The 27588-nt window shown below is 36.2% G+C and overlaps 1 protein-coding gene across 1 annotated transcript; it reads right to left on the minus strand.

Annotated features, from left to right (window-relative positions):
- Positions 1-208: 208 nt before the first annotated feature.
- On the minus strand, positions 209-26985 carry LOC125178691 (glutamate receptor 1-like). The gene is made up of 5 exons (XM_047883058.1): positions 26940-26985; positions 18782-18914; positions 6952-7072; positions 1569-1730; positions 209-295 (listed from the first exon to the last, which is right to left on the minus strand). The coding sequence occupies exons 1-5, from the start codon at positions 26983-26985 to the stop codon at positions 209-211; spliced, it is 549 nt and encodes a 182-aa protein (XP_047739014.1).
- Between the last annotated feature and the right edge of the window lie 603 nt (positions 26986-27588).

Consider the following 27588-nt stretch of genomic DNA (forward strand, 5'->3'; position numbering starts at 1 on the left):
ACTTGTAACTTCCTAAAAGGTTGGCTGATGTGTCCTTTATCGCAGAGCAGCTTGTATTCCTTGAGCTGTGGCATGTGGTGCCAGCAGCAAAGGCTGGCCGGAGACCCGCAACTCCACATTCGAGTGATGAACAAGTTAAGTTGTTTATTTAAAACTTGGCCTCAAGTGAGGAGTTAGGGGTCCCTGAGGTGCCACGCTATAAACTACTTCACCGCATGCACTTAAGCTCAGCCGAGCTGCTGCTGCTCCTGGTGATGATGTTGCTGCTTGTGTTCTGCTGTTGTTTCTGTCTGCTCTGCACATCGAGATGTTGCCGTTTTTGATGCTGCTGCTGCTACTACTACTGCTGTTAATATTGCTGCGTGTGCGGGTACTGCAGCTTATACCGCTGCCTGAACAGCAGTTCTAAGGCCTTCTATTTAAAGCTTTCACATGACAGAATCGTCGAAAGCTGCACATAAGCGAGGGCGTCAATGGCCCTCCCATCATTCTTCTGAATATTGCTTGTAATTATTTGGGCAAAATTGTGTTGAGAAGTATAATGAAGAGACCAAATGCTGTGAGCATAACGTGCAAAATTCCGGAAAGAAGAAGTGGTTAGGTTTGCTGCCGACCAGTGTGGCTTTACAAGCCAGTAAATTAGATTGTATGACTTGCTACTCATTGAATTTCCTTAATGATAGTGTACTAAACGTAACTAGAAACGAAATTAATTCGTCAAATGTATATGATTTCATGAGTAATTGAGTAAAATCAGTATCAGTATTAGGATTTTAAAAAATGAAGGGCACTTCTGCCGACATCATAGAAACTATCTTTGGGTACATGTCGGTGTTGAACTTTTTTTTCGAGTGTTTAATCTGATACGATTCCTAGTCAATTGTGACCTTGAAAAGAACATTAGTTTACGACAACATTGAGTGTTCATTTTGTCATTGTGACGCATTCATTGACCACAAAACCCTTTCACCAGCTTGATCTAGATATCGATCTAGATCAAGTCCTCTGTATCGACCATTCTTTCGTAGAATACCGTTCTTTTGCAGAGGTAACGATGAATGTTGCCCAGAGGTAAAAAATCAAGAAAAGCTACATTAACAGAATTTTAATAAACTTTAAACGAAATTTCAAGATCGTTCTTTAGACTGAAAATTCAATTTAATGCTATAAGTGCCTAGGACGATCAGTAGAGTCAAAACCGAAATACTCGTAAGTTAATGAGTGATAATTTTCGGTAGAAATTCAAGTTCAAAGCGGTAAAATATAACCATATTATTATCAACAAATTTTGAAGTTCTATAATGCTGAACACTTACCAGTAAGCCAATTTATCAAGTGCACAAGGGCGAAATCGTGATGTATTAAAGAATCAGTTGCGAGTAACTTTACCGGTGAACAGTGTAGCCTTCCGGCTTATCATCAGCTGGGATTGCAGGAGATCTATCAGTAGATCTCGGTCACCTTCCGCTCAGTTTTTCAATGAATTAAATTTCAATAAAAATGATGTAATTGATTCATTGATTATTCATTGAGAGGAAAAAATTGAGTAAAGAGTGCCATGTACTCACGGATATGTAGTTGCCGACGCCGCTGTACTTGTTGGGGTCGAGGGTACGCCAGCGTCGCAGGAACTGCTGCACGAACGCGTTTGTGACGTCCACAATACGGAAGCCCGTGATGTTGATGGCCCCGTACTCCTGCACGTCCAGCTCCCACTGGGCGTCCAGCACCTGGTCATGGAACAGACATGAGCAACAGGAGGAGGGATGTCCAGCACCTGGTCATGGAACATGAGCAAAAGAAGGAGGGATGTCCAGCACCTGGTCATGAAACAGACGTGAACAGCAGATAATGGGAGTCATACACGTGGATGTTGCCATTGAACTAAAGTGAAATCAAAATAGAATAAAGGTCGTTTACGGTAACAGTTATGCCTTCTTCCGTTGTTCCGTTGTACATGTTCCGTTGTTTTCCGTTAAGGATTTCTTCAGTTATGTGTATTTCACTGATTTTTTTCAATGACTATCTATTCTTCATTTAACGGAGCAAAGAATCTAAAGAATCTCTTCATTGTCAGTGACTTCATTTACGCTCGTCTGTAGACTCTGCAGTCGAGAAATTTATTGGCACATCAATTAAAATTCATGACTGAACAAATTCAAGGCTTTGAAGACTTCTTGTTCAGAATTGTATTGTATTCTTAAAACGGGATTGTTTTGTTTTTAAATTTTCGCCCTAAGCAAACTATGTTCATGAAGAGAGAAATGAAAACATTCAAATAAGCATCGTCGACTGCGCACATGAATTCATGCAGAAATGTCAACCTTGGCTGGCGGTTTCATGTAGCTTGAAAAATTTATCCCAGACGAGCAGTCCATCATTTGAGGCTCGCGGCGACGACATCAAACTTCAGCGTCTGGGGCCTGCGGTGGAGGCCCTGCAAAGCGCGACCATGACGATGACATCATCCGTCTTGTGGCCTCTCCTCAGCCCTGATCTGACTTGCTCTTCAGTGGAGGGGAAAAACCAGCGCCGTGTCGGGTCAAAATTTGCTGCTGTGTTGCGTTAAAATTGGCAGCTTTGCTCACAGCTTCATAACTTTTCTTGAATGTCAGAGATGTAATTCATCGTAACTGGATCATTCTTTCATCTCACCAAAAATAGTGTTTGATGTGAACTGTAAAATGGATTGAATCGAACTTGTTCTATGTGTCAAGATTGTAAGCTCATTCTACAATTTTGAGATTTTGAATCACAATGAATTTAATAATAAAAATAGTGTTTTCCTAAAATTATAAGAAAATGCATGAAGGATCATCAAGAATTGGTTGCGATTATTTTAGTGCTGCAAAAACATTGTTACTAGGTACTTGAATCAACATCTCATATCTGGGAGAGATTTGTCGTATAAACTTCTTTATCCCCTGCACGTAACGTTCATCGAATACATTCGTTATGTCAGTATCCGGTACAAAATATAGAAACTTTTCGGAAAATTAATAACTTTTTACATAAAACCCGTGTCAAATAAACTATGCCATGAAAATATATTTTGCTTAGATGTGAAATTCAGAGATTAATTAAAACAAATGTTCCAACATTTCATTAACTCTCATGAAAGGACTCATGATTTATTCACTTTAAAGGATGCATCGATTTCGCTAAATCTAAAACCAGTTCACACACATCATACACAAACATCGAATGGAGGCTTTGGAAGGAATTGAAGTGAGAAAAGGATAAATTATTTTACACTACAGTATTAGGTAACTCAATGCAAGGAGTTTAGGCATTCAATCCCATGTCGTCGCAGATTTGATGCAAACAGTATTCATTGATGCATTGTAAACAAATTGCAAGGCAATTCTGAGTTCCACATTGAAATTCTTTGTTTGTATTCTGAGCTTAAATTTGAAGGATGATGTTATCTGTCTTGAGACATTGCTATCTTATCATCGGTCAAAACTCCACTCATGGTAAAAAGAATGAAAAAATTATGAAGTCTTCAAACTTCGAGGGCGGCGGAACTTGTCATAACTTTTTTGCCTCCAACAGCGGCACTAAAAAAATGTATTCACGAAACTGAAACGACAAAAGCAAACCCTGGAGGTATTGGCATACAAACGCTCGTTATCCAGCGACACAAGTTCCAAATGGCGGCCATTCATGGAAGTCTCGGCGAACAAACTGATACAGAGCGGCGACTGATCTTGGAGTCTCAGGCATTCCTGACTACCAATGACTACCTAGAAGCGTGCATTCTGACTATCAACGTGGACAATTATTAGGCGCGTGAATTCCTGACTGCCAAAGTGGACAATTAGTCGCGTGCATTCCAGACTACCAACGTGGACAATAAATTAAGCGCGTGCATTCCAGACAAACAACGTTGACAATTAGGCGCGTGCAATCCAGACTACCATCGTGGACAATTAGGCGCGTGCATTCCTCTGATGGTAGCACCTGTTAATCCGCGCACGTAAGGTCTGATGGTAGCACCTCTTAATCCGCGCACGTAAGGTCTGATGGTAGCACCTGTTAATCCTGCATTCATTCCGTACTACCAATGAAGACAGACGCGTGCATTCCTGACAAACGAACCGAGACGGTTCGTTTGCATTCTTTGCTACCAAACAAAGACCGGTTCTGCACAGCAAGGCACGTTTGGCGAGGCACGTTGATGCATTTTCTAGTGACAACATCGAGGCGTCCGTAAACATTCTAGGTCCTTGCTTCAATTTTCTTGTCCAGGACGCCGAATTAAACGGTTTATCGTCAATAAATAAAGTCAAATAATGTATCAACAGTAGGTCGTGGGCTGAAGTAGTGAAGTTAACGATATCGTTGTCTTATATCATACCTAATCTCCTACAGGATGATTACGATGGAGATGAAGGAGGTGTTAGTTTGTTGTGTTTCCTGCTGTGTTGCACAAACGGATGCCAAGTTGACAATATAGTTGTTGCATACTATACTTAATCTCTAATATGAATGGGCACAATACCATTCAATTCTGATCACTCACGATGATCACAGGGAAATAAATGATTAGTTACTTCTAACAGATTTTTCTGCTAGTCAATAATAAATGTAAGTAATTGATGCCATTTGCGATATTTAAGATTCTGTTCTAAAAATTTTCCAACTGTCACCAAGAAACTAGTATTGAATACGGAAAGGAATAATACAAATGACACAAATGCAGCTATGAATATCACGCAATGAACTGTGAAGGTGTTAGTGCGGTAAAATAAATCAGTTTAAACACGCGAGAACAAACTACTAATTGCCAAACACTGCATAATTGCCAGATTTCTAGGGTACTGCTTTCATCCATATATTTCATCAATATTTCAATAGAACTGAATCGGTTCTAATGAAATCCTACAGTAGAGCAAAATTTAATCATCATCGTTAGTGGCCGCCCTCAGTCTCACCGAGAGCGAGATCAAGCCTCCACTCAAGCCCATCGCTGCAGCGGAAACAAGAAATTATTTTCTAGTACAATTCGCTATCAAAAACCAAACGCTGAGCTACTTTATATTTGATTGTGGAATATACGAATTAGTGTATTAATTATTATTTTGAACTGATCACCGGGCTCACTTTACAGAGAATATCAGGGCATAAAAAATTAACTATTTTTATATAACATTCCAAAAGCCATTTAAATCCGCAGATACGATTTGGTAACCACTTGCTGCTGAAAGTTGGCAAGGTAAAATTGAACAAGATTGCCAAAGTTTTTTAGGAAAAAATTTAAAAAGTATTTCAATAGAATTCATGTCGCTTTTATTTTCAGCAATATTATTTTTATAAGTATTCGCCGGTACTAAAACGTGTATAGAATTTTATAAATATTCGCCGGTGAGAGGTGTATCGAAATTAATTATATCTGCTGGAACGTTTTTTAAATAATTTTTCTGCTGAAGACATACAGTATGTATGTAAATGAATAAAAACTAATCGCCTATATTGTACGGAATTTTCATATGACCTCGTTGTTTATTACACACTTCTATAATGCGGAGCTGAAGGAGAAAATACGGAAAACGAAACATGTAGAGTTCACAGGAACATTCAGCGAAAATATATAATTATATTAAAAAGCTCGTCCGCCTTTGTCAGCAGTTATTGAGATCTCCGCATCTACTGTAGATTAGAAAATGTAATAAAATAATAAAAGAAAATAACCAAATCTAAAATTAAATTAAAATGTAAAATAATTGAGAGAAATCAGTGACTGAAGTAAATGTCGAGAAGATGCACTGTGCAGCGGCTCGAGATTATCTGAAAACAATCCAAACCGCTGCAAATGACTTCCGAAGTCAAACATCTGGCAAAGTGCCGAAGTCGACGCTTTGAAAAGTTGAAGTAATTTTTCATTTGCCGCGTTGATATTGGGAAACTTTTCAGAAGAAAACAGTACAAGTTTCAAGGAGACAACATTTGTGTATTGATTCTTGAACGTTATTGGACTATCTATATAAACAGAGCATCGCTAAGCACGAAACGAGAAATTAAAGCTTTAATAATTCAGACAAATTACGATCATGATAAGTGAAATGATTACAGGTACCAACCACTGCATTTATTTTATGAAGGCTACGATTTTCCACAATCGCTAAATCGAAGAACGGTAATCAATGCTGTGTTATGCTGAACTTATTGTGAATCCTTAATATTTTTATAGCTTGAGCGCAGGAATGGATGGTTAAACAAGTTCTACAATTATTAGTGAAATTAGTTCAGGAAGTTGAGAGGTGTCGTGAGTGAAGTGTGTTGTATGTGAGTGATCCAACATCTTATCAAAAAATATAACTTCCAACGAATAAACGCTAATTTTCACGCGCATTTTTTTATTTTATTTCGGTAAAATTAGAATGCAGGTCATTTGCGCGCATTAAAAGCTCGCCATTACCACGAGTCGTCCACGTCAGAGGAAGAATCATACGACCAAGGCATATCGGTAACGGTCAGAGAATAAATTACGCAAAATAAAAAGATCCTGGAATTTATTTTATAATATTCAATTGCGCTGTGAAGTGGGACCATAGCAGAACGCGAGATATCATAAATAAAAGTCACAATACTTTGCTTTCTAAGATTTGTAAATGATTTTTATATTAGTTTTTGCTCTGAATTAAAAATGGTTTCATGGGATCTTCACAAGATGGTAGCTACTACCAGACCAGAGAGGAGATGGTGGTAGCTACTTACTAGACCAGAGAGGAGGTTGTGGTAGCTACTTACCAGACCAGAGAGGAGGTTGTGGTAGCTACTTACCAGACCAGAGAGGAGGTAGTGGTAGCTACTTACCAGACCAGAGAGGAGGTAGTGGTATCTACTTACCAGGCCAGAGAGGAGGTTCACTATCGATGAATGGTCTGGTCTCTCCTCCATCACCATCGATGAATGGTCTGGTCTCTCCTCCATCACCATGCTACTTACCAGACCAGAGAGGAGGTAGTGGTAGTTGCGTCGTCCCATCTGCACATCTCTCACGTGTCCCACGATGAGATCTTTCGCCAGTTGCGTGTGGCAGTCGATGACGATGTTTTTCTTCGACCATCTGAGTGAAAAAGATTATAAGTTTATTTTCTTTGATCAGTTTAATATGACGAAGAGAAGTCAATGGTGATTATTTTGTTGATATTAAAATGTCAAGTTACGTCAAAGTTTTGGATATCGAACCTATTTTCACGCGCTTTTTGAGAACTCGATCGGCGAGCAGCTTTGGTCACAATAAGGTACTGTAATGAACTAGAAATATTACCCATGAAAGAAAAAATCGTATTAAGAAATGAAGATTATTAGTTATTAAAAGAACTATCGTAAGGAATCTGCTCAAATTGCCTTTCAAAACATGCAGGATAAACTAAATATCAGAGAACGAAGAATATAATAACATATAAAATGAAAAAAAGATGAGCGAAATAACACGTTTTTAGCCTAAAATCGTAATGATTGCATTACGCCTAAAATCGTAATGATTGCATTACGATAGTAATGGTTCGTACTAACTATCGGGTTCCGGTTACTAGGAAGCATTTCTGAACCAGCGGCAAAAAGCTGATACCCTCAGTAGAATTCAAAATGGTAATTACGGTACTAATTCACGGTATAGGAAAACGATTACAAGTCGACCTTCAACTTCAGTTCGTCGATATTCTCCTAATATACTAGACTATATAAATACTTGCCAAGAGTCACGCCTGAACTGCCCGATGGTTGGGGATTTATCCATACGATATAATTCTCATGAAAATACCCACTCAGAAAAATGAATGGGTTATATTATCACACTAACCCACTGCACGAGCAGAGAGCTGACATTATTACGCCTGAAAATTAGGCCGGGATGACCCACACAATGGCAACAAGTGAATCGCTATTCGGACGAAGTCTTACTTATTTCCTAGACTGAAGACTTGTCGAGAGATGTCGTCCCTAACTGCCACAACATAAGGCTCTATATACTTACGATATGCTTTTCCAAGCCCTAACTGTCACAACACAGGGCTTTATACTTACGATATGCTTCTCCAAGCCCTAACTGCCACAACACAGGGCTTTATACTTACGATATGCTTCTCAGCCCTAACTGCCACAACACAGGGCTGTATACTTGCGATATGTTTCTCCAAGCCCTAACTGCCACAACACAGGGCTTTATACATACGATATGCTTCTCCAAGCCCTAACTGCCACAACACAGGGCTTTATACTTGCGATATGCTTATCCAAGCCCACGCTGCCACAACACAGGGCTTCATACTTGCGATATGCTTCTCCAAGCCCTAACTGCCACAAAGCAGGGTTTTATATATAGGGCACACTTCTCCAAGCCCTAACTGCCTCCATACACACGAAATTCATCGCAGGGACTATAAGCAGCGAACGATTGTCAGCTGTTGTCGCTGTGAAGTGAAGTTTTGTCGGCAAGAATAATAATATTATTTGTTAAACTGAATTCTGAGAAAATGCTAAATCTAGGCGTGGAAAAATGCGCACGTAAACTCCATACCCCCAGAGTTTTTACTGATCTTTACTTGGAAAAAATTAGATATCGAAACTAATTGTTATTAGAGGGATTCGAATACCAGCCGAAGCATCATGGGAACGTTTCAACGATAACGATTTGCTCTAGAATTTATATATATACAGTATATATATATACTCCGGTGTTCGATGTAATATTTACAATATTAATCCATTCTTAGCGTTGATCGGTGGAACAAAAACGACGAAGCATTCTATCTAAGGTGATGAATTTAATTTAACATGAAAATAACCATGCCATTTTTTCGTCATTAAACATTCAATATAACATGAAAATCTGTACATTTTAATGGCGTTCATGCGACTCTCAAAATGAGAGGTTGGTGATGAAAATTAAAATTTCAGCACTAGATCTTCTCCCTACAGCAACTGAATACAATATTTCATTCGAATTCATCTGCTAGATGAGAAGCACGAAATGCAATCTTAGTGCCAAAATACTATTGCTTAAGACATTGCATTCCAGAGAAAGAAAGCTTATTCTATGACCTAGATCACTGCCAGGGAGCTTGCATTACTGTCCAATTTTTACTTTCGGCTTCGACAGGACAGGTATGGATTGCAGCATATCAGATGCATTCCGTGATTGGCCACACTAATTGTCCCAACTAATGTTGACATATTGTAGCAATTAATCGGTTCAAGCATTTTAAATTTGAATTAATTTCTCGAATTTAATGCGTAATATATTTTAAATGCGCAAGCTATCTAAACGCGTAGCATGCATGGCTCAAATACCTTGATATTGTAATGACTACAGGAGAAAAATCTTATTGATATTTGAACAAATTATTTCAAAAATCGCAAAAGAAAGTCCGCAATTGATGATTATTTAACTAGAAAATTATTTTCCGGTTATTTTCAGGAAAAATTGTTTCCTATGATGCCAAGTGTCAGCCGTCATCCTGTATAATAAATTCTAGCTAGTATTAGAATTTGCTGATAGGGAAAATTTAAGCCTATTACTTTAGGGATTTTGTAATATTATGGCATGATAGTTCAGTTTTTCTTGCTTCAAATTACTTCCGTGCATTAGTAAAAAGGTTTAATTCATCTCGCACGATTATGCAGATTATGCATTTAGAAGCTTTTCAAAAATTATTATTACACAGGGAAAATTTCACTAACATACAGTGTGGTCAGAACACTCAAGTATTAATAAGGTTCTTGTATAAAAACAAGCTTCCGGGAATCCTAGTTTTGTTTTAGGATGGACGCATTTAATGACAAAAACAGCGTATTCAGTAATATGCATACACTGCTGGGCCTATACTTTCAAAAAAATTTAAGAGATCGTAAGTTCATCAGCCAATCATTGACGGCCTTTCAAGCAAAATCCACCAATCATAGGCAAGAAAATAGAGCGTAAGTACTTACGTTCACTTAGCGAATTTTGAAAGTGCAGGCCCTGGGGCCATACTTTCAAAATTCGTTATGTGAACGTAAGTACTTACGCTCTATTTTCTTGTCTATGATTGGTGGATTTGACTCGAAAGGCCGTCAATGATTGGCTGATGAGCTTACGATCTCTTAACTTTTTTTGAAAGTATAGGCCCTGGTCAATATTATTGGAAAATTTCACCGGAAGTAACCAAAAGTAAGTAACAAAATTTTCTATTTTTAATGTTTGCATTGAGGCTAAGAAATGTACAGACTTCGCTTCATAATTTGTATGGTACAAATGTTATGGTATATTTAGTAAACAATCTCGAACATAAGTAGGACTAAACCAAATAAATTCGGGCAAAATGAATGCAATTGTGTAATTCTTTTAAGGACCTGTTTTCAACATTTCATAACAATATGTAGGAGTGCAGCGTGGCATTACTGCAGGTATTCGATCTAGAACAAAGATGTCAGGCTGTTATTCACAAACAACAATTTTTTACCTTTATTTAATCTCCATCCATAATTTAGTTGTTCACCGACAATCACTTTGATGCTATAACCATCGGCGGAAATTGTTAATTTTTATCGTTTAGGCTTGGCTTCTTTCACTCCGATTTTCCTTATAATTTGAGGTAAATTTTGAACTTTTGATAACTGCTTGGTTAAATAGCAATGAAACTTTCATGAAGCTCAACAATAATAAATAATGAAAATAATGTCTTGTATAGTGAGCCCAGACATTTTGGGCTCCACTGCAAGATAGGGTTCACCAGAGGGTTCATTTACCACGGAGCGATTATTCACGGTCCAATATAATATAGCCCCGACTCTCGAACTGGGGAACAAGCGTTTAAATTGTTTGAAAAATTATATGAAGAGTCCGGCAATATTAATTTAAATTATGTTTATATATGCGTGATTATGTCTCAATTATATTTAGTCATAATTTAAAAAATATTTAAATTTCGTTATAATAGTTATAATAGGTACTATAATTTAGGTACAATATCATAATTTCAATACTGATTCTATATTTTAGTTTCAGGCAGTTTCACCTATTAACGCAATCCTGTATACCGTGTCGGTATTCTCATGTAATTGAGGTAGTGACTTCCATACAGTAAAATCGTGCGAAGATCACGTATATTTTTATTTGTTACGTATCCTCGAGCGCACGAAGTTGTTTTTCTCGTTGAGAAAGTCTGCAAGTCAGAGAATTCTTTGCATAAAAATAGAATGTAATGAATAAAAGTTTTATGCTCAAGTGACATTCGCGCGCCAGAAGTTCACGAAGAAATATTTATGCTTGGAAACTTGGAAATAAAATTAGAAAACCACTTTGATTAGTTTACTGAATTTAGTTTTTTTATATTTTTTACAAGCCATGAACTATCTTTATAATTCATAGGAAGCAATCGCAAGGCTACTACCGGATATAAAGTTTATGAAAATTTTCGTTACGAATGTAATTACTTATTTATTTGATCTGGTTAAATATTTTTGGTTTGTCTCCAGTTTCTATTTTATAGGAATAACAGCTCAGAATATTTATCCTATACTTGCACTTTACCCCTAGGATCGTAGGACAACATGAGGACGATGAAACTTACTCAATAGAAATTATTTCATAATGTTATATGTAGAATGAATGAGATAGCGCAAAGGAGAAGCAATTTTGCATTAGCCGTTCAGATTTTTCCTTTGCAAAGCTCAAAACATTGATAAACTCTACCGGCGATTTCCAAAAAAATATCGTTCAGAATTCAAATAACATAAAAATGTAACTCAGTACTCGATCACTGCAGTGAGTGACAGCTAGAGAGCGTATTTTCTCGTCGACGAAAACGTGAAGTCACGACGGACAGCCAGACAGACAGACAGACGAACGTACGGACATGACGAGCAAAATAGGGCCTCTTTTTCCATAAATGGGAAAATGCGCTAAAAAGAACATTCAAGTGGAGATGCGAGGCTGAAAAACTCATATTTCCAATCCTGCATTGACACACACACACACTATAAGTTGTGCTTAAGAAAATCATTGAAATTGATGACTTTTTCGATCCGGTGAAGATATGATGGAAAAATTCATGGCTTCGCGACAATCCCTCCACAAATTCTGGAATCGGACACCGGCTAATTAGCTGACGCAAGTAATTTGCTTCCAACACTAGTCGTTATCATATACTATTTGAAATTAAGTCTTACGAAGTATGTCTAAAATCGTCGAGATAAATCCAAACTTTTCAATGACTACTCATAATGAATACTTTAAGTAATCATTGATTTAATTCGTGTGCAGTATTGTGATTAACTGGCAGTTGAGCGCGCTAATATGACATAAAAAAGAAAAACGCATAAAATTTGGCGAGATAGGAGAGAGAGAGCAGCACGTAAGTCTGGATCTCAGTATAAGTGACCGTTCTCTTTGAAGGTTTCCCAACTTCACACCCCAAGTTTACTTCATTTGAAACGTTTTCAATTGCTCCAAAAGTTCTAGATAAAAATCTTTCTTTTGAAAGAACGAGCGTTTAGTTTTATAGAACCCAACTGCCGTTCTCTATTCTTATGTTGGCGGCGAATAAAAAGGGTGGTTAATAAAAACAAAACTTGGTCGCATTTTTACAACTGGCACTGCTGAAGTTTTTAATAGGAAACTCTGAGTATCGTCACTTGTAGAGTCGCTCGCCATCTTTTCACGCGAGTTTGCATTGATATGACCCTAAAACTGTCGTGGCGTCGTGCGCAGTCTCTAACTTTGCGACTAATTTGACTTAATGAGTAAACAAAAGAGGTGAGAACACAGCCTCTCAGCATCTGCTTATATTTTTAGGTCATTCTTCCATGGAAACTTCGACACTCACAGGCTACAAAAATTATAAGTTTTTTTCTCATGACACTTCGATGCAATAGCCTGGACGCTAGATGCTTATCAAATTTAAATTTATATTCATTGGTTATTCAAATGGCTCATAGGGAGTTGATAAAAAACTCGGGAAATTAGAATTAATTAGCGTTCTGCGAAATGAGGCGTGGAATAAATAAGTTAAATCAACATATAATACGTTAAATAATAAATTATTTTACGCGGAAAACTAGCGGGTAGAAATTAACCCAGAATCAACCGTTTCCAGACCTCCAGAATTTACCTCCAAGTGAACAAAATAGAACAAATTGTTAGGCTAACATAATGTGCTTTTGAGATCAAAGACGCTTGCTTCTTTCACAGAGTTATGGCTCTGTCAGTCTACAAAATATTTTATTCTATATCTAAAGAAAAGTAAGCTCAACAGTAATTACTCTGTTATAAGGAGGCATAAGTTTTCTTTTGAAAGTCTCAATGTAAATTTTTGGTTTACCAAAGCACAAAAACTGCATTTTATCATATTGAGCATTCATGATTCCTTACCTACAGCAGATCAACTAATACGCTATTCAATTATGCAGACTTTTACTTGAAAATGATCTGATGTAGCTTATAATTATATTCTTCTTTACATTATTTGAAGCTGACTCTGGTCCGACGGACACGTTTAAAGTGATCTCGTTGATGAAAGAAGCTGAATTTTAAATGTAACCACTTTTAGTCACCTGCTTTGAGACTCGACCACAAAAATTTCGAATTGCACAAGCGTTTGAACATATTTGTCTTCATACGTTACTTAATATTCAATTTCTACAGAAGCAGTTGTCAATATTTCTCATGTGCAAGCAGCGTTAGAGTAATTTTTGTAACTCATTTCCGTACTTAACTCTAGTAAAATAATATTATCCATGGGCACAAGGATTTAAATTCAAAAGATATAATCTTCCGAGTGAGCATTTCAATTTAAATGAAGGGCAGATGATGTGATTTTCGAAAGTTGGAAAGCAATGCATTTAAAGATGATCAACAAAACTATAAGAATATTCTCAGGAAAGAGAAACTAAAGACTGAATACCTTCTTTTGATAATCATTCCTGTGTACAGAATAACATAAATTCGAGAACAAATTTGCCACAAAAAAACTGAATTGCATGAATGATACGCTTCGTCAAAACAAGTACTTCTATATAATACTTAGTTCAATTTCGCATTTCAACCCAGAAAAAGTTTGCACCATAGGGAAAATAATACAGACAATGATACTGAGGTCACTACTATATCGATCAGCGGATACTTTACGAAACTCTCAGCTCTGGTAAAAAAACGTGTGGTAATAGCGGTCAAAATTACGAGGGTTCAATTATGAGGTAAAAATTACGAAACTGTTTAGGATTGACAAAAAATATCACTTTCGCTGATAATAATAAAAATATCTCATCACTTCCAGCGGCCAGTGATTCAAGTGGCATTGATGTTTGGGTAACAGTTGATGGAGCCCTTAGGTCAATTTAATTTTTAATGTTTCATAAATACTATAAATTGCTAAATTTTCCGTGTATGAGTTTTCAGCTGAAATTATTTTCAGACTCTTCTGGTGTTTTCCTCTTTAATCTGTGTATATTGGTTTTGGTTATAGTTTCCTTCCAGAATTCAAATTTCCGTGTGGTATAAAATAAGCCGTCAAAAGCCATATTTTATTGTTATTTAAAAATTTTAATTATCTTAATAAATAGGCATTTGATGCTTCTTCTAAATTAAATTCAGCGTTTATTTAATTGAGTGGAAATCGAATTACTTCTTCTAAGATGAATTTTACAAGCTTAAATTATATCTTCTTGTCTATGAATGATATATTTTCCAAATTGTTAGGTGGTGTCTGCAGGCGTAACATTATTAATCGATTTTATCGAATATCAGCAGAAGATACTTAGTTCTTCGGAGGGTTTTCCGAATTTTGTAATGATTACATTCTTCTATAGGCAAATGTTCAAATTAATTGACAAAAGAAAGCAATTTATGTGTGGCAATAATAATAAACTAGAAATAACCCATTCTTTAAATCACTAAATTAAAATTAAACATGTGAAACTTTGTTAAATTGATAGACACAAGTGCTTAACAATCGGTTTCGTCTCTGATTTGAGTGAGGAGATTGGCAGAAAAGAAGGGACGTACAGACGCATATATCAGACATTAGTTACACAACACTCGACCCATCATGGTTGTCTGATGTAGAAGTTCCCTATGGCGTAGGCGTATTGTAAAAGAAAATACTGATAGGAAACCGCTTTAGTGTACATCGTAATTGTGGTGAGGTGACGTGCCATTTCTATACCTATGCGAGTTGCACTATATAAATAGAATCAGCCTTGCAATAGCAGCCTGGTAAACACGCGTCTTAGCTTGTTTTTGGTCAATGCCTACGCGATTCATGCTCCGGTATATATTGCAGCTGTATAATATATTTTTTATTCATAATCAACGCTAAATAAACTATTTTTAAGTTTATAATCACACCAATCACTGCTATTAGGTAATGACAAACATCATATATATCTGCATTTCAATTGTTATTTTAATGTCATGAAGCTTCATGTCCGCGAAAAATTTTTCAGTGGCAAAGGTCAAAGATAATAGAGAATAACATCGATACAAGACATCCCCATGACGACGTACGCAGTAGAGAGCCCAAATTTGCTTCGATTTGTCCCTCGTTTTTTCCACCATTAGAATTCATTACATTTTTGTGCAGAGGGCAGATGAGGGCGAGCATCGGGCCCGGTCGTAAATTGCACAATGCAGCTGCAACCTCCGCCATAAATCTTTGCTTACTTTTTAAAAAACAAAATCTGCAAAGCATTTGTTAGATTCATAACATTCATTTTATTGTAGAATATTCCGCCAGCCAAAATATATTTTAGAGGCCACTATCGAATAATTGAACGAGCGTGCAATGTTTAGGTACTCTAAATAAAAATAAAAACCTTTTGAAACTTTCAAATAAACTGTTTTGATTTTAATTAAAAACGTTGTATTTTTTTCTTTTAACGTGACTTATTCCAGACGAGACAACTGGTAAAAGAAAATGCCACGTTTTGAAGTTGTTACAATAATTAAAATTTTCAGGTAACTGAACTTCGCTGTCTAATTCTGTCCTAAAGGTACGCAAATAATTAAGGAAGTAAATAAAAGGTAAATTATTCAATTTTAGCTACATAAAGTTTGTGCAATGCTAAACCCTTAGGAATAATGAATAAAAAAACGAATTACATACTTATCTTGGAACTTCCGCGTTGGAAGTCGAATATTTTAAGACATTGGCGGTATGCTTGGATAATTGTAATTATTGCTCAATCATAAGAATTTTAAGGAAACAAATGAAGATAAGTATGTAAATCTTTGAAAGTACAATTAAAAGCTTGCCCAAAAGTGACCCTAACAAACCCTAAAATAAAATTATGGATATCATCGCACTAAGACTGAGATTTAAATTATTTATATTTCTGAATTGCAAACTACAGCAAAATAATCATAGAAAGGTAGAAGAAAGTCCCTCATGAGTGGTGTGTATATTAGAAAATAAGACAATTTTGTTTGGTATGCTATCGTGAATTTGAACTATAGCGACACAACAGAATTTTTCAATAGAACAATCATCGCGATAATTACTATTGCTCGCGCTTTCGCAGTCAGCAAATATGAGAAGCAAGATATCCGTCTTTGCCTCGCTTAAAACCCAAGGCACACGAGGCGAACGTAACCACGTTATCCTGCCGGGGCCGTCAGTTGTGACTTACATTCAATTTGTTGTCCGAGCTGACCATTCCCTGCATCTATGCAAACGAGCAAGCAACTTGCATCAATTCTCAAATTTTAAAGCCGATGAAGTAGTGAGCTAGAAATTAATTCGTTCTGGAAAAGGAAGTTATAAAAGCATAAATGCTTTGCTTCAATAGCGATCGTTCTACTAAAAGCGCTGGCATTCTAGAGAGCATACCACTATGCAGAGCGTTGGCCAAAAGCTCAGTGTATACCGTCTCCATGATTATGGCAAAAGGCTCAGTGTTTACCGTCTCCCAGATTATGGCATATGGCTCAGTGTATACCGTCTCCCTGATTATAGCAAAAGGCTCATTGTATACCGTCTCCCTAATTATGGCAAAAGGCTCAGTGTATACCGTCTCCCTGATTATGGTAAAAGGCTCAGTGTTTACCGTCTCCCTGATTATGGTAAAAGGCTCAGTGTTTACCGTCTCCCTGATTATGGAAAAAGGCTCAGTGTATACCGTCTCCCTGATTATGGTAAAAGGCTCAGTGTTTACCGTCTCCCTGATTAAAGGCTCAGTGTTTCCCGTCTCCCTGATTATGGAAAAAGGCTCAGTGTATACCGTCTTCCTGATTATGGCAAAAGGCTCAGTGTATACCGTCTCCTTGCTCATGGATTGTGTTTTTGAATTGAGGAGAACTTAAGAATTTCTAATTACAAATGTACGTTTTACGCCCACAATATGCAATGATAATTATTTTAAGATGCTGCCGAGGTTTCTCCGAGATTTCTATCTGCTTAACGATAAAATTTTTCGACATTTGTGGGTTATCTTTTCACACTACATCTTTCACACTACACTAAGTATATGTTTATGAACTTATATATCAAAATATCAATCAACCCAAAAACATAATTTTGAATTTAAAAAGTAGATTTAGGAAATTATATTCACCAAGATTTAATATCGATTTATAATAGAGACTGAAATTTTTGAAATGATTGAAATTAGAATACTGGAAGTCAAATTTTCTTAAAACAAAAGCTTATGATGCTTTGGGTCTAAATTTAAAACTTTATTCAATGACAATTTGCTAAAACCTATAGGTGCTGGCAAAATCAGCTCATATCCTAAGCGTTCTAGCACAGGAGATTCGATCGGTATCTTCAGTTTAGTCAGTTATAGTATGGTCGGTCATCATAAATAGCGACACCAAAGTAACTCTAAGATATTTTGACGAATCCATTTCTATGCGCTTGCATGGGAGCAAAATTGAGCATACGCTTGTTATTTAACTTTATTTATTAAGTTGTTCCACTTTCGGGTTGCCATATTCAGTCTACGCCGAAGGCGCTTCTCAATACACAAATGGGTTCATAAAATGCAGACTCAGATTATGAAGTTTCTGCAAAAGTTTTGATCGTAAAATTTAGTGAGAACGTAAGATACAGAAAACGGAAATATTTTTTCTATGTATCGACTAAAAGTAATAAAAATTTATGCAGGCCAGCGGAAAATAACCTACAAATCAAATAAAATTCAAAGTTAGGATCGATATGGCGAATGAATTTGTTTGGATATGATATGATATGGTATTATATGATGAGATGTACGAGCTTTTATACAATATGCAAGGTACTGCGCAGCAGCATTGCAGCAACGTCCAACATAGGCTTTATGAAGTATGGTTTATACATGACACATTCACAATGATTATACATGAAAATAATAATAAGTTGGTTTGGTATTGAGTGAAGCTTTGTTTAATACGCACGGAACTTTAAGAGAGACAGAATGAGTTGCACATACAAGTCTAAATAAATACTAAGTAACTTAATAAAAACTAAGAGTTTCTTCAACTGGCCGTCCGTGAATTATTGCCAGGATTTGAATGATTGCACAGGTTAATGCAGTTATTATGTGTCAACCATGGTTTGAATCGCAACAAATACAAAAGAAATTATTATATAATTAAGTTATTACCGATATTTTAATCGCATAGCCTTTCTTTCAGAGACTTTCAGCAATCGGTGTAACGAAACTTCTTTCAATACAAATTTTTGTAAAGGGATGAGTTTCACTTTGAAAATTTATTCATTGCCCTATCGACTTGGTGAACAGGAAATTATTACGAGTGAAAACCATTTCTAAATAAAATCTAATAACCCAGTCAAAAATTTTACTTCTAATAACTGACCGGTCGTTCTTTTCGATGGTCTTGAGGAAGTTGAGGGCATCCGTGGCGGAGGTAACCCTCCTAGCAACCCTCACCCTGAAGGTGGCGTTCGAGGGGCGCATTGACTGGAACACGTCCTGTAGCCTCAGCAGACCTGCACACATTAATAAATCAACATTATATCCACTCATCAATAAATCTACTATATCATAAATCAACATTATTTCAAATAAATTAACATTAAATCTACTCATCAAGAAATCTACATTTGATCTACACATCAATAAATCAACACTATATCTACACATCAATAAATCCAATTATTATGAAAATAGCAATAAATCAACATTATATCTACACATCAATAAATCAAATTAATATGAAAATATCAATAAATCAACATTATATCAACACATCAATAAATCTACATTTGATGTACACACCAATAAATCAAATTAATACGAAATACCAATAAACCAACATAATATCTACACACACATAAATCATATTAATACGAGAATATCAGTAAATTAACATTACATCTCGACACCAATAAATCAACATTACATCTCGACACCAATAAATCAACATTTTATCTACACACAAATAAATCAAATTAATATGAAAATATCAATAAATAAACAAAATATCTACACACCAATAAATCAACAAAATATCTACAGACTAATAAATCAACATTTTATCTACACACCAATAAATCATATTACTATAAACACATCGATAAATCAAAATTATATCCGGAACACTTAATCCTTAGGCTACATAACGCTTAACATGAACATGAATGTAAGGGCATCCATGAAGCAATTATGACTGAAACAAACAGTTTTATATTGATGTTTACCTAATTGATAACAAGTATGCAGGAATTATTCGTTCATTAGGTAATCCAGCTTCTTTATGTTTAATTCAAGGTGATTCTCTGATTAAAATTACTGAGATTGAGGCAGCGAGTTGGGGGTTTGAAGCTCGTATCTAGTTGTGAAATTTCTGGTCCGAATAGGCATGATGGCTGCATGGGTGGTTGAGAATCAGAGACGGGCCAACGCGCCTTAATCAGCGCTGCCACGAATATATTGTTATGTTATAACATATATGCGAACCCGAGGTGCCCAAAACAGTAATACGGCGGAAAGTTATATGGATAAAAAAATTCAGTACTCACTGCAGTGAGTGACAGAGAGAGCATTTTCTCAAAATCGACGAAAACGTGAAGTCACGGACAGACGGACACGGACAGACAGAAAGACGGACGGAAAGACGGACATGACGAGCACAATAACGTTTTTTTTCCATAAATGAGAAAATGCGGTAAAAAGAGCGTTGATGCGGAAATGATTTCAATTCAAGAGGAAGCGTTAAAAATATATTCAGAACTCAAACGAACATAATTAAATATCGACGATGAAAAAAATTATGCGAAGGAAATATAAATAGTGAATATTAAAAAAAAACAGAATGAGTTTTGCAGGGAATGATTTAAAGCTGAAAACAAAATTAGCATCATTATTGCAATAAGTTCTCAAGATGAATGATTGAAATTCTAGATGAATGATTGAAATGAAGTAGATGTAATTTTCAAAGCTTTCATCGGAATAGAATGAAAAAATTTTAGCATATGCAATTCATAAACATTAATCTAAGTTTTTGAGTTCTTCTGGAATGAGCTAAACAATCATCAATAGGCTTTATTTGTGTTGCCCTCTTATCATTCATTTCATTATCAATCTTCAAATCAGAAAGCCTTTTAAAATTGCGTACCAATATCAGAGAAGTAAGGGCTTTAGGTGTTCTACTTCATTTGCTTAATAACAATTCCCTTGTTTAAAATCTGATGATGTATTTAATTAGTTAAGTAATGATTTTATTTGGCAAATGAAGGCGCGAAATGTATTATTAGCAGTAAATTTCATCCAAATATTCTACGAAATAGTCTTTACTGTTTGACCACATATTAAACTTTCAAATGCAGTAAAATAATTATCTCCTCTACTCAAAGTGATAAATTGAGGCTATGCATATGTTCCTTTGGGCGCCGCACTTTTCTCCAGCATCGCACCTCAGACCTCGAAAACTCAACAGACAGCAAATATTATAATCATTGCATCGCGTGTATTCCGCGTAAAAGAAAAAATCAATGCATTTTTGCCGCCATAGTTTTTCAGAGGATATTTCCAAATTTGGACGAGAATAATAATACTGTTGCGGCTCCCGAGGAATTTAAAAAAATGGTAAGTGATCTGCGTGGTAATTTATCATGGCCATTGTCAGGGCAGGCAGGAAGTGCAGTCTGGCTCGATACTGAATGTGATAGCAGCGAATGCTGCATCATTCATCTCCATACACGACTAATATTGACCCCCATGAAAATGAACCATGTATTAACAAGATGCAGCACCTATCGTCATGGTATCGTTCATCCGTGAGTAATAGTTCTCAGCTGAAACATTACTTCTGAAAACCTGGTAAAAAACATCTACATAAGAATTTGTTAAGAGGTCATAATGAAGAAAGATCATGGATGTAATCAAATATATTTTTTTCAACAATAGTCCTGTTGATCGAAATCGTTTAGGGTTCTCCAGGTTATTCACCTATTATAGATCCACTCGATGGAAATAACGGTAGTAAAACAGGCACAGACTTCAAATTAGGATTGGCAATATCACACGATATTGCCCTATTGTCTAAGTAAAAGCACACAGTTTATTAAAACCTTACAAAAGGTAAAAGATGAGTACACTAAAATTCCGGTTTGCCAAATTCCTGAACATTTTGTGAATAATTGTTTCGCAATCGACCACAGGATTTCAATGATATACCATTGAGAAATTGCAGAGCGAACAAAGCGTTTACCAATGCTGGTTCATTTAAATGAGATTCAAACAATTAAGTCTTTTTTTTGCTTTCCCTTATGTTTAATTGAATTAAATAATCTTCTTAAGGTGCTTTAAAGCATGAAAATCCACTGAATTAATTATTGGTGTTGTATACGAACGCTACGATTATATAGTTATACTATATATGATGATACTACTATAAGGTCATCCTAGCCTTAAAAAGATAGAAACCTAGCAGCCATGCTTGCAGATAGTCGTGTAAACAACGTATAGACGATATTTTCAACATAAATTAATTACTTCATAGCACGAAAGACATTAATTAAAATTTAATATTGATTATCCAGGCTCCATAATTTGCTTACTTAAAGAATGCTTTTTTACTAAATACAAATAATCAAGAAATAAATAATTGACACACTTATTACGAGAGTGATTAAACAATAATATTGAAGTTATTTAATTTATTTCGAGCACAAATTCAGTTATAGAGGTAAATTTGGTAGGGAAAAGGTATTGAATAATTAATTCAATTACGCAATTCAGTGCCTGGTTGTTCATTTCATAAAATTAAATAAATAGTAGCATGAGATTTCTATTGATGCGCCCGTCTCCTAATTGCGTCAAAAACATGAAATTTGATATTTGTTTCGGGAAAATTTCTGTACACATGCATGACAATCAACCACAGTTGGTGAAACGTTAAATAATGTCGCATCGGTGAGTTTACATTACATTTGCTCTAATTTTTTGGTGTAGGTAGAATTTACAGATTTGTACAAATATTATTTATTCTTAAACAATTCATCGGCCAATGAGAAGTACGCGATTATATATATTATATAGGCGAGTGGCCGCGATTTCAATGAATAACGATTAAAATATCCATTGAGAGAGTCATTATAATAATTATTCCCAATTATTATGATAAACTTAAACGAATTAATAACAAATTTAAAACCTTTTTAGGTATAAAAACATGCGGACCTATAAAAATTTTCTCGACGTTTCAATTGCTTATGACCAGTAATTATTATTCGATGCATACGAGTAGCCGTGGACAGAACTTCGGTTATCGCATAATTTTGGCGCGATGTCTCTGGAGCGCCGGAGCATCTCTGAGGTAATCAATCTCTCATATGACTTCATCAGTGGACGCTCTATCTAGGGTGAGAGTAGGCGCCTACATGAGAAGAAATTACAAAGGCGCTAAATTTACGATTGTTATATAAACTAATGCCCCACGTTCCACTTTTTTTGCGGGCATCACGAAATGATTATCGATCCGCGATCATTAGTCCTAGTCGTCAGTGCATCAGACCGAGGGAATTAGTCCTAGTCGTCAGTGCATCAGACCGAGGGAATTAGTCCTAGTCGTCAGTGCATCAGACCGAGGGAATTGAATGATTTTACTGGTTCCACTGAAGTTCTTGTTATGTTTGTTTGGTTTAAATATAAATTAATAATAATTTTTATCATATACTTCGGAATTAAGAAGCTAAAAGTTTAGCAAGAAATCGTTATTTGTACATATGAACGAAAATAAGAAAATAAATATTTACGTGTATATTGAGACACACGCTGCAGTAAGTTTTTAACAATAATTTATTTTTTCAACAACTAGTTTTGTAATCATAAAAACACTCGGTAGTTTCAGAATTGCAAACTAAAGCCCAGCAATAGATTAGGTTCAGCGTAACTCAAAGAATGTCACCTAAAAGCTGCAAGAATTTGGCCAAGTGCAAGCCCTATAATTGTGATGCGCCTCCAAGGCGAGAAAAGCGTCCGAAACACACAGGGTTTGATTTCTCTTGGGGTCGAGCCAATTAAAAGCCTGTTTCCGGCTGCATGCCCAGCCTAACTGAATCCCGTCATGGCTTAAAATGCGGCAACTTCCTGCAAACGTTTGGGAGCGTACGCGCTCTGGCGTTTCCTGAGGCACACGCAAATCGTTTTCCTAGTCGGTAAAAAGATAAATAAAATTCTTTATGTCTGATGAGTAAAATGTTTTATATGCGATAAGAGTTTTGTGTTTCGTGAAGAAGTGATAGTATACACAGTATATATCTTTCCGTAACAGAATTCAGCTAAAAGAAACTAAAATTGGATTTTAAAAAATTGACCGTCAATCTAAAACCGTCGTTTTAAAATTGACCTTCAATCCAAACCAGAGCGTCAAAAATTAATTGATTTATAATGAAACAGAACAAGCCATTATCATTCAAGCTCCAAATGAATAACTATACTAAAAAAATTACGTTTTCGGAGATAGGAAAATCGATGAACGCAGTACGCACTGTCCTAACTTTTCCCGAGAAATTGCTCTTCATACAAAATTATACCTACATTGTAACAATTTTCCTGACAAGATAGAGCGATTATTCTCTTCCCATCAATGAAGTTGTAGAATGACATAAGAAGTAAACTGCTGGAAATCTTTTGGAGCTCCAGAATATCTGATGATTGGAATATTGAAACTTGGTGCAGGTTTTGCTCTTCCGCAAAAAGTGTTGAGTGATTAATATCACAATTGGGAAAATGTTTGAATTTATTTCAAGCTTTATAGCCAAGCTTATCGAAGTGCAAATAGAACATCGATTTGCCTGTTCACTTATGATTGAATAAGCGTAAGATATTTGCAATCAATCGACGAAGATTGATGAAGGTTGCTATGTTTACATTCGTTTCAAAACAATTGCAAATGTTAGATATGCGATTGCTATTGATAATCAAGGCAATTGTAAAGGATTGTTCTAAATGATGTACCCAAGTTAATAAATTCGTATTTATTTGTGTATGAATTTAAAAGAATACTTTATAAACCATTGCAAAGCGGAAAATTAAAATTATTTTTTTCATATTTATAACTGTTGTGCTGCACGGCAAACACCTAAACGGTAGCCAAACTCGTCCCGCACACGAGAAAGCATATCTTCTGTTACTGAGTGCACCGTAGCAGTGATACGGTTCTTCAGATCAACCAGAGTTGCTGGTAGAGGCGGGACGTAAACAGAGTTGCTGGCAGAGACGGGACGTAAACAGAGTTGCTGGTAGAGGCGGGACGTAAACAGAGTTGCAGGTAGAGGCGGGACGTAAACAGAGTTGCTGGTAGAAGCGTGACGTAAACAGAGTTGCTGGTAGAGACGTAACCCCATAAGAAATAGTCACATGGGGTGAGATCAGGTGATCTCGGTGGCCAGAAGTGTAGAGCCTGATCTTCATTTCCTATGCGTCCAAACCAACGCTTAAAAAGTGACTGATTCCGCGTTTGAATAGGTTAAAAAATTGAAACCGTCCAATTCCGCATTTGAAAAGGTTAAATTTATTTCAGAATTTCGAACAATTCCTAATGCTAAGTGAATATTTTGCGGTAACTACGATTCCGATTGATTTCTATTTATAAAATTTGGTCACAATTGTGGCTACATGCACTACGATGACATTAATTAACTGCTAATTTCCGTGTTTCGTTGATAAAATTTCAAAATTTTATATTTATTCAAACCAGTGACCTCGAGCAAGTGCTACATCGAAATCATTGTTTTTAACTAATATATTTTCTGGAAATGGGCTGCCACATTTTGATGGCAATAAAAAATAAAAAACTTTATAGATTACACAAAATTTGGAAACGCTTTTGGTAGTATTAAAGTAGTCATAATTGTCAAATCACAGAGTTTGGTTAAATTTCGAAATTGACATTTCATTTCTGCTCAAGTTGACGACTTGTATGGCGAACTTCATCAGGCTACTTTTTTAACTGATATGATTGTCGTCTTTAAGTGCATATAATTCTCAAAATAAAATATTGCGAATCAAATAATACTTGCAGAATCAGTGAGTCTTATAATTGCACCTGAGGCGATGATGAAAAAATATAACTCAGTACTCACTGCAGTGAGCGACAGAGAGCGCATTTTCTCGTCGAAGAAAACGTGAAGTCACGGACGGACGGACGGACGGTCAGACAGACAAACAGACGGACATGACGAGCACAATAGCGCCATTTTCCATAAATGAGAAAATGCGCTAAAAAGAGATGTAATATTCATGGTGTGCATCGAATTGGGGGAGTTGGCCAATATTTAACTTTAATGCTATAACCATTGAAGCATACTTTCATCCATGGCAGCGACGGATCAGCACAAGAGCCAAAATTTATAATGATGCGGTTCTGCCGGAAGCATTTATCTGTAGGTTTCGCGTCTAGGTGATGAGTTGAATTCAGGAACGATTTCAGATTTTCCGTGAATTATTACGGATTAACGAATTTTCAACGAAAAGAAAAGAATTTTGGGAATCTTTAAAAAATTACGAGTCCGAATCTGCAGGTGTACCAATGAACGGAAATGTAAGCTTTATTCCTACCTGCACAAAACGCGAAAATTTCATGCGTCGGTGCATCAGGAATCCACACGCGACGCTAATGGGAAGGCTTTCACTAGCACGCCGCATATATTCAAGTCGCGGAATTTCCTGTCGAATTGTTTGGGTCCGCAAAGACGCCCAAAAAGTGCGCGGCGACAGGGATTACTGCCGGATTTAGGAAAGCATGAGATTGAGAGAACTTAACATAAAAATGTTGCATTTGATCGCAAATTTCAACCGCGCTCAAGTGTTTTTAGTCCTGTTGCTCTGCACTGCTAAGCAATGTTTTCTCTGCTTACAATCATTGTTTGCTCATCATGCACAGCTCTTCGATATGCATGCCATATACCTGTAGATAAACTTATAAAAATGAAGAAACTCTGAATTTTTTTACAGAAACTAATAGTTCGTAACTAATACCAAAATTTAAACCGGGCATTATATTATTAATATCTGTTATTCCATAACATTCATTAAAAGGTCTATTTAATATATTTTTGAATGTTTACAAACTTGATATACTACGAACAATGATTTTACTTTAGTACTGCATATAATTTTATTTTATATATGCTCTTTATTTAGTATTGCATATAAATTTAATTCATATACTTTTAATGTAGTACCTACTGCATATAAATCTCACAAAGAGCAAATTATTGACAAAATATTTCAGTGTTCTCTAATACTATCAGTCCAATACGTAGCTCCCATTGCGTCGGAGGCTTCATATACATGCAATGGTGTCGTCGGGGTGCCATAAATACACTCCCAGGGCATGAATTCATGAACTGGTCCATGTTTGTGATGTACAACTGCCTGGCGCAGCACGCACTTCTGCTAACGGTGATACACGACGCCACATCAATCCCCTTCTCTCTGCAGATCTTCGTCCTGATACGCGCAGGTTGCCACGTCCATGTGGAATCATCCTGCCACGTTCATCTTACTTGCAGCTTGCGTGACGATCGCTTCACACGATAGAGTTGGCAGCATTGTGACGATGGGATTATTGTTTATTTGTGATATTTGGCATGTTATAACTTTACACTTCAATGCATTTTAGCGCATTTTCTCATTTATGGAAAAAATGCACTATTGTGCTCGCCATGTCCGTCTGTCTGTCTGTCTGTCCGTCCGTCCGTCCGTCCGTGACCTCAAGTTTTCGACGACGAGAAAATGCGCTTTCTGTCACTCACTGCAGTGAGTACTAAGTTATATTTTTATAAATTATAAACGTGGTTTCAATAATATATATTTTCCTTTGGGCCATCTCAATATATTCTCGATTATTGTATGCATTAAAAGTGGTTTGAGAATACCATGCTTGTATTTTTTCAACGCCGGTAGCAGAAAGAAAAAATAGGTAACAATTACCGAGAATGCTAGCCAGCGAATATCACGTAGAAAGAAATAATTTTAGAATCATACATACCCTACACTCATATATTAAATATGGAAACTAAATGGTCCAATTAGTTGGAGAAGTATTAAACTGCAATAGGAAATTAACCGTTTCTGAATAGAACTTTTTAGAGCATAGGTCTCCTCAAATTAGGAATAAGAATGAATGAAATCAAATTAAAAGAAAAGAATTCA

This window comes from Hyalella azteca, unplaced genomic scaffold (genome assembly GCF_000764305.2).
Source record: "Hyalella azteca isolate HAZT.00-mixed unplaced genomic scaffold, Hazt_2.0.2 contig11898, whole genome shotgun sequence".
Taxonomy (NCBI): Eukaryota; Metazoa; Arthropoda; class Malacostraca; order Amphipoda; family Hyalellidae; genus Hyalella; species Hyalella azteca.